Source organism: Lampetra fluviatilis, chromosome 27 (assembly GCF_964198595.1).
Source record: "Lampetra fluviatilis chromosome 27, kcLamFluv1.1, whole genome shotgun sequence".
Classification (NCBI taxonomy): Eukaryota; Metazoa; Chordata; class Hyperoartia; order Petromyzontiformes; family Petromyzontidae; genus Lampetra; species Lampetra fluviatilis.
The window spans coordinates 2,517,130-2,534,282 of record NC_136301.1 but is presented as its reverse complement, the minus strand read 5'-3'; the positions used below and the strand labels follow the sequence as shown (position 1 = coordinate 2,534,282).

The 17,153-nt window shown below is 47.7% G+C and overlaps 1 protein-coding gene across 1 annotated transcript; it reads right to left on the bottom strand.

Moving 5' to 3' along the window:
* Positions 1-1,121: 1,121 nt before the first annotated feature.
* Positions 1,122-15,458, bottom strand: MCM7 (minichromosome maintenance complex component 7). Its single transcript, XM_078869381.1, has 16 exons — positions 15,276-15,458; positions 13,445-13,524; positions 12,643-12,807; positions 12,175-12,296; positions 11,477-11,657; positions 10,416-10,553; positions 9,598-9,747; positions 9,027-9,141; positions 8,362-8,493; positions 7,555-7,638; positions 6,616-6,827; positions 5,714-5,895; positions 4,867-4,950; positions 4,233-4,401; positions 3,545-3,654; positions 1,122-2,910 (listed from the first exon to the last, which is right to left on the bottom strand). Exons 1-16 carry the CDS (start codon positions 15,304-15,306, stop codon positions 2,700-2,702), a joined length of 2,166 nt encoding a protein of 721 aa, XP_078725507.1. The 5' UTR covers positions 15,307-15,458; the 3' UTR covers positions 1,122-2,699.
* Between the last annotated feature and the right edge of the window lie 1,695 nt (positions 15,459-17,153).

Sequence of the window (17,153 nt, the reverse complement as noted above, 5' to 3'; positions counted from 1 at the left end):
AGTTTGGAAGTTCTGTAGCTGCTTAGATTTGTTTTAAGGAGTCAAGATTCAAAAGCCATCATCGCAAGGATCCCAGGTGACGTAACACGCCTGGCCACGTTTTAACGAATACGTGCCTATCTCTTTCATTTCCTGGTATTTAAACCTACATTCCTCTCCATGTTATCTTCCCTTCACTTTCGGCGAGTATTAACATTAACTCAGATCAGTTACAAGCCACGAGATAATCATGCATAGACCCAACCTGAATTGTGGGAGACACGACGAAAAATTTCTGCCTACTGGCTTGGATAAATATCGTCCAAATTTGATTTTACTTGAATGTATAAATTGCAGCAGCTATGTATACCCATCCCGTGCAACCTTAAACTACCGGGGCGCGAACAGGATTGTTGTTGATTTCAGAATGGTATTGCATTCGTTTCAAGCTCCTTAAATAGTATAGAAAACAAATTTGAACCTTTGATCCTCCTGCAGCGAGGGAGAATCTAGGAACGAAATTAACTCAATGGCAAGTTCTGCGCATCAGGGACCGTAATGATAGCGCATGTTCCCCTTGTTGCAGGTTGGATCAATACTACGGGCATATAACTATAAAAAAACCCACGCGTTGTCACAGCGCTCGTGAAAGATCCCGTGACATAATTTGCAAAGTAGGGCAATGCGTGTTATGGTCCGAATGTCAAATTTGAAACAAAAAAACTACCAGCGAATTACTCAGCGGTACTTGTACATAGCAATCATGATCCCCTGGTGCAAAAACTTGGAAGGACCCTCCTGAAAAGGAGTCACAAGACCGACGCTTCCCTAGGTAAGCAAACATAAGAGATGCAGTCGCAGTTTGACACGCCAAATTCAAATAGTTTTTTAAATAGTTGCATTTGGTAACAAAACAATTACATGACAAGTAACAATTGAAAGAGCACTTTATTCAAACAGGAAACGTAACATCCAGAGGATTACATCTGCCGCAATACTAAACTGGACCACGTAACTGCATTAGGGGCCATCCATTTATTATGTACGCAAAAATCTGTCAAAACTTGACCCCCCACCTCCCTGTACGCACGCGTACTCATTACATACACTCCCCTCCACCTGCGTACGTAAGCTTGACGCGCCCCCCCCCCCCCCTGAATCCTATACAGACCGATATTTAATCCACGCAGAAACGATCAAGGCTTAATGTGTTTAAGCAAACAGGTAGTCCGGCGGTGGACTAACTAATTTGATCGAGACTTTACCCCCGCCCCCCGTTTCCTATGCGTACATTGTCAGTAGACTCCCGTACGCAAGCGTAGGAATTTTGGTTAAACCCCCCTCACCCTCCATGCGTACGTACTAAATGGATGGCCCCTTACAAGCCATGCATCACAAACTATCACAAGTGAACCTTGTAACACATTTATACCAGACTGAATAAACCACACCAGTCATCAACATAGCTTTCTAGCAAAAAAAACACAGCCAAACATAGAGGGCACATAGCCTATCTTGAGAGCAGTGAAATATGGTAACCAGAATGGTGCGCGTTCAAAGTTGTATTAATTGTGGTACATGAAAAAGCACATTCATGAATACAATATGAAAAATGAAAACGATACAAAGCAGCGTGGAGAAATTTACGCTGTGAATTAAAGAGAGAGAGCGTGGATGTTCACTTTAACTTAAGAAAAGCAAGGGGGCTTGGGCAGGGGACACAGCTGTAAGGGACGATGGCCAGTGGCGAAGACTAATCAGGGAGCCAGAGGAGGGAATGCACCGGAAAAGGACGTCCAACGCAGAGATGGTGGAGCGATGAAATTGGCTCGTATACAAGGTGCCAGATGGACCGTTTCATCACAGGAACCCGAGAGAGAGCGATGGCTTGGGGTGGCCGACATTGAGTAGTGGATTGATCGTGGCTTATGATGATCACAATGATTTACAACATGTAGATGCGAATCAAACCATTTTTATTCACACGTACTGGGGTAGAAAAACTAACCTATAGTGAAAAGTCAGTACTTGTATGTATGTTGAACTTTTCGCATCGTACGTAGCCAACTGATATTAGGAAGTCACTGGAGCTATGCACATTAGAATCTAGGTTTAAAACCCATTTCTTTTGAAGTGATTGTTGTGTTTAGTTTGTTGTTCCCCCCCCCACACCTCTGATTAGCATGGTTGGCTACATACGGTTCGAAAGAAGTTCAACCTACGTACAACTGTGATAATCGTTCTTTTTGCTCGGAAGATTGCATCAGATTGATTACCAGTTCCTTAAGCATAATCAATTTGAAAACTATCATGAATAAAGTTGGGGATCTGGAATCAAACTTTTGTTTACATAATTGTTAAGAGTGTTTGGGATTGGTGTTGCAGTGGTTTAAGCACTGCACTATGATCTTGAAAACCTGGGTGCGATTCCTGAACGTGGATATAAAATGGCAAGTGGTATTCAATAGGGGCTTTAACGATTTACCTCCTCCATAATTTATAGTTGACAAATTACCTTTTTTCCATTTGTTTAGGTAGACTATATCGTGGCAACAAGGTTTTAATGTTTTTTGTAAATACGCTAAAACAGACATTGTGCGATTGCCAATACGAACACACAATTTTTTGTCACGGGCAACTACACGCATATTTATATGCGATCATAAGAGTGCATGTTTGTGTGTGTGTACGTGTGTCAACGTTGAAGCGGACGGGCGGGTTCACATGAAGGTGATGGCGGTGCGCGCTTGGTTCACGTGCCACACGTTCAGCTCCTCGTACTCGTCGAGCGCAGTGTGAACTTGCGCCGGCGTGAACCCCCGCGACACGCACCGCGACAGAGCCTCGGCGTAGCGCACGCGACGGTTCGTGCCGTCGGCCGGCGCCAGTTCCCGGATGAGGCTGAAGATGACGTCCGACGGGCGCTGGGTCCTGCGCGAGTATCATCACGACAGTCACATTCGTTGCAACGATGACGGCAAAAGCAACGTCGATGAAACTTCAGAATTAACTGCCCAGGTGACAGTGAGGGGCGACAATAATTGAGAGAATTCAACGTGAAGTCACTTGCTCTCACTGGCATTCAATCACCTCCTTATCACCCGTCTGTCGATACTCACATAGTTACCGTTCCCAATGAACCTCAGTTATCGATTTTCCCACCCATGTTGAAGAGTCTACCCGAACCATACCATGTTCAACCATCATACTGCATATCACAACACATTCTCTGTTTAACATGTAGGCTTTCGCAAACAATATCATCCATAATACAGGTTTTTTTGGGTTATTAATGTGGTGTTATACCCGATTGTAAGTGTTGTGGATTTACTCTCCAACACATCGGTGTGCTGTACGAGTAACGAATTGGCATGTTCTGTTTACGTGACAAATCTTACCAATTGGCTGTGTTGATTGGTGGCGGGTTTAAGAACACATTTATATTTACGCGATCTAACCCAAAAAACCCTCTATTATGGCATTCTCTTTCGGCTTCTCTCCTCGCACTTCTCGCCTTTCAACTTCCCTCACATCGGGGTGGGGGATAGAGAACTGGGTTGGGTACCTGGTCGGCTGCCCGCGGTCGGTGATGAGCGAGTCCTTGCTCATCTCCATGAGTCGCATGGCTTCGTTCACATCCTCCTTCTCCACCACGTCCACCAGACGCAGCCGAGCCTGCAGCACACGCAGACAGCGTACACACAGGCTGTTGGGACAAGCGCCGCGAGCCAGCGCCTACAGCACCGCATGAGGAGGCTGGGGGCGGTCGGCACAATGCCCCTTGCGTCCACTTTGTGTTTCCATCGCTGATGTTTTTACGCACTGAACCAAGGTAACTCAATTAATGCCATCGAGCTAAGGGAGGGCCCAGGAAGGGTTTAGATATCACCTGCTGCCGATGTTAGCCGTAACAGGGAATCGAACTCGGTTTACTAGTGACGAATTGGCAAGTTCTGTTTACGTGACAACCCTTACTAGTTGGCTGTGTCGGGTGGTGGCGGGTTTTAACGACACATTTATATATTTATGCGATCTAACCCAAAAAGCTCAATTACGAATCAAACTCGGGTTACCTCGTTCGTAGTGCAGCGCACTAACCAGTGCTCACTGCTCTACCCAACTGCCTATATACACACACAAACACACACCTCAAGAATACACAGAACACACATTTGTTAGTGCGTGTTTTTACGCAAACCTGCACATGCAGGATTTAAAATGGTCACGCGCCGGTGTACACACCACGCACATACCAGTGCGGTGGACAGCCGCAGGATGGCGAGCAGCGTGCGCGCGGACGTGAACGTCGTGTCCTTGCTCACGCGCGCCTCTTTGCGCATCTCCACGTAGGCCGCCGTGATGTAGTCCGCCAGCGTGTCGGGCACGGCCGGCTGCCGCCGCTGGCACAAGGCGATGTAGCGCCTGCCGAGAAACCACACGAGACAAAATAAATCCTCGCCGTCGTAAAACCCACCCACCCAAATGATTGGGCGAGTAGGTGGGTCAGTGTGCGAGTGTCTCCGTTATTGGGCGAGTTTTGTCAGTGGGTGCACACAGGTAGGTCATTGGGTGCGTGGGTCATTGGGTGAGTGGATGAATCAATGGTCGAGAGGATGGGTTGGTCATCGGGTAGATGGGTGGGGTAAGCGAGTGGGGCGATATATGGGTGGATAAGCACTTGTGATGCAGTGGTTGAGTAAGCGAGCAAGTGAATATGCGAGTGAGCCAATGAATGGCTAGATGAGTTATTGTTTCGGGGAGTGGGTGAGTCAGCGTATGGGTGGATAAGTACATGTGCTACTAAGTAAGTGAGTGGATGAGCAAGTGAACGAATGCACAGGTGATTGAACGAGCGAGCAAATAGAAGAGGAGAAAGCAGATTTTTACCGCATGAGCTTCATGTCGAGTGGCGTGTGCTGGGAGGGCGGCTGGTGGCAGTGCTGGTGCACGTAGGTAATGTGCTGTGCCAGCCTGTATAACATACATCCACATACACGGTTAAACGCTCATGCACACAACAGCCGCCATTCGCTACGAAGTGAATAAAATCACTAAAATGCTCGTGCCAAGCTAGGTGCGAAGTGTGAGTATATACACTCACACACTCTCATTCACATGCAATACATCAACTAGTAATCAAGGTGGTGGCTGGGTGGCTCAGAGTTCCAAGGGCTGAGCTGGCAATGCTAAGATACTGAATTTATTTCAGGGAATGTGATGCAATAAGAAATAAAAAAAAACATATATTTTATCTTTTATCCCAATTTTTACCAAATTGTGTTAACAAAGCCAAGTTTTAGAGAAAGAATCAATTTAGAACTCTCACAAAGCAGTGCAACTCTGTGTTAAACAAAAAGATCCCGGGGAAGAAAATACCACAGAGCTACTTCGACAAATCCTTCAAGTGACCTCTGGACCACACATTAGAGGCCACCTTCTCTGTCACTGTCGATAACGATTGTGATGACCGTCACTGATATTCTTAACTCTCACATCTGGAATTGAACCAATTTAAATGCGGAACCAAAGTTAATTTAAATATTTTTTTTTGCAGTCATTGGTGACGGGGCTAAGACCATCACTTCACTATGCTTGACGACCCGCTTAAACCGATGAGCTGCCTGGATTCGTACCTAGGATATCAGCGGTGTCAGCTTAGCGCTCTCACCTCCGAGCCACCTCGTCAACTCTTAACCAAACTGCTCACTCACCTAAACTGAAAGCCACAACTCACCGGATGTCGTTGTCGCGGTCGGGCTTGTCCTGGATGAGCCACAGGAGGTCGAAGCGAGAGAGCAGCGCAGCGGGCAGCTGCACGTTCTGCTCCACCGACTTCTTGGGGTTGTAGCGGCCGTACGCGGGGTTAGCGGCCGCCAGAATAGAGCAGCGCGCGTTAAGGCTTGTCATGATGCCAGCCTGGGTGACGGACCCGCGGTGGAGAGAAAAGTGGGAAATAATAATTAAGAGGGCGGGAGGAAGCGATGAGCAGATTTTTACAAAACGAGTCGGAAAAAATCGTGCACTCGCGTGGATTGTTACGCTCTCCAACGTGTTTGTCTTCCATGTCTGTAAATACAGTTTTGTACCTTTATCCCCAGCCAGCGACTGCAACAGAGTACCCCCCCCCCTGCCATATCCCACTAGTTGAAGAACCCTGGTCTAAGCTGAACATCGAGAAAGACATTTGATTTGACACTAATACCAGCCAAACGCAATCGTCGATTCGACTCGCGCGCCCCGCCGCTCCCGTTCAGCCTCCACCACCGGCGCAGAGCGCCGTGCGTAACTAAACTAATTTTATTTGACCAGGTAAGGTCCACTGAGCTATATCGCTCATTTTCATCGCAACCTGGCCAGAAATAATAACTCACAAAGTTCCTATCACGTGTTCAATTGTATAGCAGCCATATACTCTAAACGCACATTGATTCTAAATGTGGAGGGAAAAAACGGAGGACCCAGAGAAAAATCCACGCGACCATGGGGAAAGAGACACGTAAACTTCAAATGTACAGCAGCCGGCATCAGGGTCAGGATCGAACCCACGATCTCCTGCATACCAAGCGAGGTAATTAACACCTCGCCACCGCGGTGCAGGGTCGAAGCCCCCACCCCCCCCCCCCCCCCCCAAGTCACCTTGGCGATGGAGATAGTCTGCTGCTCCATGACCTCGTGGATGGAGGTGCGGTCGCTGTCGGCCATCTTGTCGAACTCGTCGATGCAGCAGACCCCGTGGTCGGCGAGGACCAGAGCGCCGCCCTCCAGCGTCATCTCCCCCGTGAGTGGGTCCTGCAGCACGGCCGCCGTCAGCCCCACGCCCGACGAGCCACGCCCCGTCGTGTACTGGCCTGCAAGGGTTGCACACGCGCGCACAAGAGGCAGGCACGCACGCACAAACACGCACTTTACCGGGTGCACGCAAGTGTTCGTGGCGGTTGCTCGTCATTTTGTAGTTGTGTACATTTTGTCATTGCGCCATTCATTCATAAGCACAAAGGATATTGTTAAGGCGCTATGTTTTTCAGGCGAGTGTCGTCTGCGGTAGTATTGCCGTAGGGGGCAACGTTGCTATGTTGCTACGTTACATGAGGTAAGTTGCAAGTATATTTCCAATTTTTCCTTTAAATTGTTGCAGTGGTATAGAAGTTTTGCGTACAAATACCAAGATCCCACCACCCCCCCCCCCATATGTATGATGAACTTCTTTCGCACCATTAGTAGCCAACCATGCTAACCGGTGGTGCAGACTGTTGAGGCAAGTGCTGTTATCGAGCACCTCTTAAGCCCGGGATGGCACACGTAGGGATGTGTGGTTTGCATCACGCTCGGCTGCATATGTATCCCCAGCGGTGATATTTACACTCGACAATAGGTACTCATTTAAGGCTGCGTCGACCTAAGAAAAGCCTCGGACCAGTTCAAATATTCACCACTATTATTGGTCGTGAGCGGGAATCGAAAATTGCAATGCACTAACTTACACTACATACAAACACAACTACACACGTACATACAAACATACACAATTATCCATGCATGCCAGAGGAAGGTGTCTGTGCGACTGTGTGCACGTACTTCTGGGGGCGAGCCGATCGATGTAACAGAGCAGCTGCGACTTGGCAACACCGGGATCTCCCATCAGGCAGATGTTGATATTCCCTTTAGGAAATACGGCGAGACACAGACTCCTGTTAACCACAATGCACCGCAGCGGCACGGGCCATCGGCGAGCACCAATTGAAAGCTGGCAAGTGATGTTCACGCACGGACACTCTTACATATCAGCAATATCACCCAGGGCTTTCAAACGAAGAGGTAAAGTCGGGTTTCCGCGATGAAATTTTTTTCACAATACGACGATTGTGAGTTTTCAGTTTCCCATAAATTTGTAATTGCTGTTTAGCTTTTTTATTGTATTTTTGTGTGCTTTGTTGTGGTTACAGCACAAATAACGAGATCTTGAAAGTTATTCCACTGAAATTCACGCAACATAAGCCCTGCTGCAAGACTTCTAGTTATGGCAACTTTGCAATCTGTATCCCTAACAAAGAAAATGTTGTCCGTCACATAGGAATAAATTAAATGAACCATAACAGCGATAAATTTGTATAAACCCCATGTCACCTATTAATATTCTCCCATGTTTTGCACGGCATTCATTTCATGTGTAATAACTTTCTTATTCTATTTCAACTATTGTTTATTTCAGAAATATTGCTTTGGCAGGAGGCCGGGGAGGCACCACCGGGAGAGAGGTATGCAAGTTGAACCGTGTGTAGGTTGAACTTATTTAGCACCGTAGGTAGTCAACCGTGCTAATCAGAGGTGGGAAGAGGTGAGCAGAGAAGGGAGGAGATGGCTGGAGGGGGGGGGGGGTCACACCTCGGATTTTCATGCCGCGTGGGGAGCGGTCGACGCCACCCACGAGGAGCAGCAGCAGCGCTTTCTTCACGTCCTCGTGCCCGTAGATCTCGGGCGCGATAGATGCCGCCAACTTCTCGTAGAAATCTTCCTCTGTGGCATCGCGAACGCTATAGGTTAGTGCCGGAGAGCGCTCACCACGCGTACACAAGACAAAGATCCCGTTTTGTAAGCAGTGACAACATTTTTTGGGCGAGTGCTGTTAAGCGAGCAGCACCTATGAAGACCGGCATGGCACACAAGGGGATGGTGGCCAGTGCCACGCCCAACTTCCTTTGCTTACACTGCACCAGGTACTCATTTGAGGCCGAGTCGACCCAGGGAAGGACCATGACCGGTTCAGATAATCGTCACTGGCGTTGGCCATGAGCAGGAATCGAACTTGGGTGCTTGTGTTCGTAGCGCATCGCGCTAAACCGTTACGCTGCCGTTCCCACAAAGACAAACCCACTCCGGAGTCAACGCAGGTGAGCGCGTGCATAACATGTCGTCTTTCACTTTTCCCCTCTCGGCTTGCTCTACTTCCGCTTCCGCACGTCTTCGTCACAACTTGACACCGAAGGCGCGATCGGGAAAGACGGTGGTGAAAACGACTAAAAAACGAAAGGAGAGAATCCCTGGCTTACCCGTGATCTGCCTCAGCTCGCTCTCCGACAGCTCCTCCACGTCGAGCTCGTTGTCCTCGGTTTTGTTCATCTTGACAACGCGGTGCGCCTCCAGGAACGTCTCAGACAGCAGCCCCTGGAGGAGAGCGCGGGAGACGGCCAGGGGTCACTAGGGTCAGGATGAGTCCCTAGGTCAGGCCGAACGGCTTCGCGCGATTTTGTGAAATATAATCGGGCAGCCACCGTAATTGAGGGTGACGATGACTGGGCGACACACGGATGAAACTTGTCAAAAGCAAGCGAGGAATAATCACGCGTGATTACGTAACACTTTGAACACGTGTTTGTCTTGGAAAGTATTAACTTGGCCGCACAATGAAATGATGTCACAGAGCATAACATGCAACATTGCGAGATATTATCGCACATAACGACGTAAATCTCAGGAGTGCCAGCTCATTGTCTCCGATATGGACATTACGAACCACGTGAGCCATTCCGCCTCTGACCAAATAGCCCGCAATGCGACGACCTCCGATCAAATTTTCTGCCGTACGACTTGACGGGACCTTTAAATCAGAAATGCTGTCACCTGCTGCACGGCACGGAAGCCCTGCTTGAGTACGGGGAGGAAGATGCCGGTAATGGAGATGTGGTCACCGGGCTGAGCAAGACGCGTGTTCTCTCCGCGCACGCACACCGTCATGGCACGCGGGATGGAGCCCACGGGAACCTGGTCGCTCTGCACGGTGGGGTGCGTGGGGGGAGACGTGAAGACACGGTTGGGGGAAATGTGAAGACACGGGGGGAGAGCAGAATAGGGGAGGGAGTGTAGCGTAGTTATGTAGTGATTGAACAACTTGCATCAAAACAAGTACCACCCCAAGAGATGTCAACAAGCTGCTGCGCTGTGTGAGTGGTCCTCGCCAAAACAATTACCATCACTGGCCAAACGAAATGAGAGGTGATACTTTGATACTTGCGTCCAAACAGACTCAACATGATCTCAGTGTCTTAACTGGCGCAGGGGGTGGGTGCTAATGCAGGGGTATAAATTTAATTGCCATCTACCAAGGAAGCAATCTATCCATACAAACAATGGTGTGAACTGGAAATACTGGGCCAACTCAACATGGGTACACATGTCCAAATTATTGCGAGAACACTCTGTACATCCTAACATAACCAGAACTGCATGTACTGTCAAAGCACACAGCTTGTATGCAAGATTGTTACAGGATCGTGCGACAGTGACCGTCTACGGTGCCACTTCTTCCAGGACGAATTTACCGTGGCTGACGATGATATGCGGGGAGCACTGTATATATCCGCCCGCGGTAAATTCGCGAAAAACACTTTCTGCCAAACGTAAACCCAAACTGCAGATGCTGTCGTGTGGCGGTCACGTACGTGCTCCTGTATCTTGAGCTCCTGGAACTTGACGAACTTGGAGCCGCGGCTCTGCAGGTAGAGTCGTCCGCCGGACTTGTTGGTCTGGCAGTCGCGGCTTGGGCACAGCGCCAGCGGCATGAAGGAGGTGGACGCGATCTGCCCGCGTGGTAGAAAGGGACGGTAGGCCATGCGGGTGACGTTTGCGCAACGCTCAAAACGTGCACGCAGTGCAACGTCGTATATCCGCTAGTTTGCTTCATTTTAAGTCTATTTCACGAGTTATTTACTGTATGTACTGCGTGTGTATGTGTAGATGAGCCTACTCCACCTTTGTCTGTGTGTGTATGTTTGAAAGTCTAGGGCTAGCCTAATGAATGCACGGTAAACAAACATTCATAAGTGACTGCTTTCTGTTAACAATTAATATTACATTTTTGTGATATTCATAAACAATTGAATACAGTATATGTTCCATTAGTTTAATAATGGTTAGTGTTAGGGTATATATTTGATGAAATGAAATAATTATAGGAAGTGCAGCGATACAATGGAGGTAGCGATAGAAAACTGATGACAGCGCAATACAGTACTGAGAGAAAACAGTAGGGGAAGCACAACTATTTTCAGCTATGGGATTTTATCTTGATTTTTGGGGAAAATTGTTCAGTTTCCGACATACGGAAAATTTGGGTTACGGATCGTTTCTCGGGAACCTAACCCTTCTGTCACCCAGGGATTGCCTGTACTTTTATTGTGGCAGATTATTCGGATCCCTTTAAAAATGGGGGCCATCCCCATATTCTGCTTCCCGAAGGTGGGAAACTCCCTACAAGCAATGCCCTGCGTGATACGGCTGACAATGCCAAATGACGTCACGTCAAAAAGCCCCGTCAAACACCTCCAGCCCAGCGGCACAAATGGGAATAGAGGTGAGGTCTTTTTTTCAAAATGTTTATATTTTTCCGATTTAAGGTCGAGGAATTAATTGCTTGAAGCGCCCCCTGCTCTATTTCTAATGCTGCTCAAATCGACAAAAAATTACAACGGACAAAGGTGTGAGCACAGAGTCGGGATGTTACCGGTTGGTAGGTCTCGGCGCCACACTGGTCGCAGGTGTAGGTGGCCACCACCATCATGGGCTTGACCTCGGTGGCGCGTGTCACCACGCCGCGCACCGTCACGAGCTCCCCGATGCGGTTGGCCTTCACATCACGCACGCTCAGCGGCTTCAACGTGCCGGGTGCCTTGAAGTACAGCTCACTGCCGGAGCGCACGGACACACGATTCACACACACACACAAGGCACGTTGACACGCACAGCACGATTTACACATGCAGGGCACAGTCACACGTGTGGCACGTTTATGCGCACATACAGCATGTTCACAGGGCATGGTTCACACACAAAGTAAGTTCACGCACACGGCACATTCACAACCACACAGCATGATCACGCAGGCACGGCATGTTCACACGTACATACGCAACGTTCAGACACACACACAGTTTACACACAAACAGCATATTAATGGACAGTACAGTGGTTGGTACCTAATATCTACTTTTGAAATGTATTTTATTCTATCAAAACAATGATAATGATATTGCATGTATCCTCAAAATAGTGTGGGTAGAGACACTGAATTTAGTCCAGTATTTCAAGGACATTGCAATTCCTCCAAAAAATAAAGAAAACGATGGTGATAGTAATCACAATGACAAGACATGTTTGCCTTTGAGCAAGCACGAAAACAAATGTGTATGTGTGTGTGCGTACAAGCGCCGCATCAGCTCCGGTGGGTACTGGTTCTTGGGGTCGTGTGCATCCGCGTCTCCATGCCGGTTCTGCAGCATGAGCCGGTGCTCGATGTAAACGTCCAGCGCGTCCTTCTGCACTGGCTGCAGGGATAATAGCAAGCCAGAGCGATGCACAGACTCGGTGAGGGCTCCCACTGGCGAAAGTGTAGTTGGCAAACACCTATTAAATAACAAATGGCGGGTAGCCCATTGAGATTCTTCACTTGTCAATCACTCTGGAGGATGAAGACCTCCCAAAAAATGCGGGGGTTGTTTCACTCAACTTCAACGGAGGTTGGTAAAGGGACCGGTTAAGATATATCTCGCCGCTGATGTGAGCTAGCCGTAACCAAGAATAAAAACTAAGGTCGCCGGGCTCATAGCACAATGTACTCACCACTGCATCACAGCTGTTCACAACTGGTGGGAAAAGCCCCCCTGCACTCACCTCTCCCTGACGGTACTCGGGCAGCAGCTCGCTCACAGCGTCCGCGAAGAGCGCGGCGTAGCGACGCGCGTTTTCCACAACGTGCTCAGCCAGCTCTGGCTCCAACTCAGCAAGGTCATCCAGGTCGATGCAGAGAGATACCTGCTCGCGCTGAGCCAGATGCACCTGCGAGCAAGGATAAAAGTTTATCCATTGGCGGTATGTCGGGGCAGGTGCGGCACAAGATGTGGTGGTGTGAGCGACACCACACATGGCCCAGCTGCCTTTACGATCTTTGTCACAACACTGCAAGAGGCACCCTTTTAAAAAGGTTGAGTCGAGCTCGGGAAGGTCTGAGAAAAGATTCCGATACGACTCTCGACTGACGTTAGCGGTGGGCAGGAATTTAATTTGGTTCGCCAGTACTGTAGCGCAGTGCACTAACCACCACGCAACCACTCTACTCTACCCCGAAATAAAAATTTGCGAAACAAAAAGTGATGCCCAGTAAGTTTGCCAAACAGGTTCAAAAACCCAATTTCATTTCTTGGCCATGAAAAAACATGCACACACACACCATGTGACAATTAGATCGGTAAGCTCCCCTCAGTTAAGTCTGGCACCACGAGTGAGACAAAAAGACAAAGATGCCCCGTGTAGCCTAAACAGACTGCTGGAGCAAGTGCTGTTAACGAGCACCTATGAAGGCCGACATGGTAGATGAGATGGTTGGCCAGTACCACGCCAGCGGCGATGTTGACACATCGCACACACTTCTCTTCCAAGGACATGTGACGAAACGTTCTGAAGATGCCTCTCTTACCAGCTGCTCACCATACTTGAACTGCTTCTTGCCCAGACCATCATCCTTGTAAAACTCTTGCAGGAACTTTTTGCAGGTGTCTGTGTCCACACAAACACAACACACACACACAGGGGTAATGACTATCAGTCTCAATGCCACTGAACCCGACACAACATATAGCCCAAGGTAGAACCTCCTACACAAGTGGGAAGATTAGTTCATTAACCAGCTAAATATTGTCATTATTTATTTTAATAATGGGGTGTGGTTGAAAATATCGAGTTCGCGGAGACAGCCGAAGATGAACTTTCAACAGTAAAAACGCCACCTGTGGAAAAACTACATCTTTACTTTGCATTTAACAACGGAAGTTGCCTGGAGAGAAAGCTCAAACATTTTCATTTGTTTCTTTAAACACAAAATTGACGTTATTAGGAAACGTAGTTTATGAGCCGAGAACCAAATTTCCCCGAAACTCCAACAACACAATGGTGTCAAAACCATCGAGCCCACGCACTAGGATATGAAGAGGCCGATACGCCGCATCTCTTCGTAAAAGGAAACTTAAACACACGTATCAGTAGTGTGCGATTGTGGCCATGCACCTAAAACTATGGACCGACCATACACAATAATACCAAACTTGATTTGAAGCTTTCGTGACTGCAGGAATCCATACTCTTTGGTTCTTTCGGTAAAGTCACGTAGGTATAAACTGTTTAATGTATTTTACACCTACGTGACTTTACCTAAAGAACCAAAGAGTACAATAATATCACTTTAGTGTGCGCTCCTTCGACGAAGGGTGGAGGGGAACGGCAAATACTACACGAACTCTTCCACCCTGAAGGCCTCTCGTGATCAGCAGCCCTCGAAGTTGACATTTAGCTCCCGAACAAGTCACCATACGCAAGAATGGACCCGAAACAGAATAAAAAATATATATACACACTGGAGGAATCCGATGAGCTATGAAGCTCTTTGTTCACAGACGTCCAGTATGGACGGGTAAACTCAGAAGCTTCATCGTGGACAGAGCGCCTCCAAAGAGACTCGAATGAGTGACCACCATGCATGGAACAGGTTGTTGTTGTTACAGGCTGCGGAGGCCAGGACAGCAAAAGTCCGTTGTTGTACACTACTGCTATGCTCCCATGTACTCTGCCTGGCTTCACCAATCAAATAATGTACGATAATATATTAATGCCCCATCACAAATAACTCCCAATACAGTTATTTTCCTGTGCCTTTTTTTTACACCTGATGAAGGAAGCTTGTGTTGCCTCCGAAACGTCGTGATTTATTATTTTATTTCTACGATTATTTATAATATTTTATTATTTACTTATATTTTTACCGATGTGACTTTACCGAAAAAAACCCCTAAGAGTGTGTACGATAATGGCTGAAGTACGGACAAATAACCTCTGCGATCGTCACAGAGTGGAGAATGCCCTCATCCAGCAGTCGATTGACAAAGGACACGTACACGCAACACGCTAGATTGTCCTGTGGATAGACTCGTCCATTGTGACAACGCTGCATTTGCATCTTTAGGGGTGGCTATGAAAGCGATGAGGTGAGCGCGAGAGAGACAAATCGACTTGAATAGTTCATTAAGGAACCGTTTAGGAGGGTGTTCATCGGGGAGACGCAGCGAGTACATCGTCACCTGGCGTGCCGGGGGGGGACTATTGTACTGTATCGATGGAGATGTACTTCAAATCTAGATTGAATGCTGGAGATGGTGGCGGATTTGGGGAGGCCTTCATCCAGCAGTGGATCGATGACGGATCATGACGATTAAAGTAAGACTCGAGACACACAGCGCAAAAAGCAAGCAGTTTACCTTTCTCAGCAGCGTAGTCTTTAGGCGCCATCTCTTTGCAATGAACAGCGCTTGGCTTCTTTAGTTTAGCGAGCGAATTGATGTCCCGCGCCGCCACGAAAAGGAAACCGATCTCTGGACTCGCCGACCAGGCCGCAGCTTTCCCGCGCTTTTTTTGGCGGGAAAATGTCGTCACGTGACGTTGGCGGCGATACCAAGTGTCAGGTTGGAGTGGGGGGGGTTTGAAGTCAGTGGGAATTAAGATTTGTCTGTCAGACGCTGTCTTTCTGACAGAGCTGTTCTTCACCTGAGGACGGCTGCTTGCGTTGTGGCCGAAACGTCGTGAGAATTATTTTATAATGTTTTATTTTTATTATTTTATTATTTCCATTCTACGTGACTTTACCGAAAGAACCAAGAAGATGTTTAAGTTACTGTGCGCTTGACATCCGGGAAGTGATGTCACAAGTGCCAGGCCGAGTGGGGCTGCACAAACCAGCAACAATGCAACGTTCGATTTTTGGCGGGAATCCACATCAATGATGTTTGCTACATCATGATTAGTAAGAACAATAACAATTTACAGCGCTTTCTCAATCCACTGCTGGATGAAGCCCCCCCCCCCCCCCCCCACGGCATATCTGTCAACCCCTTAGGAGCCGTCCATAAATGACGTCACGCGATCTTGGACTATTTTTGACCCCCCCCCTCGTCACACGGCGTCACAAAAAGTCAGATCCCCCCCGAAATATGACGTCACAAAGCTCTGCCCCCCCCCCCAAAAAAAACATGCTTCAAATCGCTTTAAACTATTGTCATTGTAGTGCGTATTTAATGTGCCACTGCACTCTGATGTTGTAGGAGAAAACATTTATTAAAAAGTCTATTTAATTAAGTAGAACGTGTTGTCTATATTTATTTAAAGTTGCGCATTTTGATGTGACGTCACATTTCTCAACCCCCCCCTCGTCACACATCGTCACAAATGGCTGCCCCCCCCCCCTAGTGCGTGACGTCATTTATGGACGGCCCCTTATCAGTGCCTACTTATAACAGACCAATTTAGACATTATTGGTCACCCCGTGCCTTTATCAATCTCGTCGTTCATCCCAAAAAGTCCCATCACAAGCGAGAAGCACAAACAAATAACCATGTGAAGTGAGCATGGAGTGTTGGTGGGAGCCGGGATTTGTTCAGCTGATTGCCGGGCAGAACTGGGAGAGACATGGGACGTCAGATTTGACGGACTGAGCTGACAGACCGGGGGAGCACGTCCTGAATGTCGGGGTAGTGGATGTGCTTGAAGGAAGCCGCAATGCAATTGCCCCTGGATTGCCGAGAACCAACAGCATTAAAGTATCGATTTAAAGCTTTCGTGACTGCAGGGATTCATCTTCTTGGTTCTTTCGGTAAAGTCACGTAGAATTGAAATAATAAAATAATAAAACATAATAAAATAATTCTCACGACGTTTCGGCCACAACGCAGGTCTGTCTCCTCGACAGACCTGTTCTCCAACTGCGTTGTGGCCGAAACGTCGTGATAATTATTTTATTATTTCAATTCTACGTGACTTTACCGAAAGAACCAAGAAGGAGCATTAAAGTCGCCGTAGTTTGGTTGCTTAAGGCGTAAAAAGTTAGCTTGAATAAAAATGCTGTTTCGGGGATAGTCAAAGATTGAAAGGGATGTGGGCTAATGACCTTTAAAAAATACATACTTTCGATATATGTAGCGAGACGAACACAATCGCAATTATTACGAAATGGAATTGATTGTATGCAGTGGATGACAGGATTGAGACGATAACACATCACTTAGCTTGGGTACAGATTCGAAAAAACATTACGACACGTTGATTTCTGAAATGTGTGTGTATATAATGTTGTATATAATCC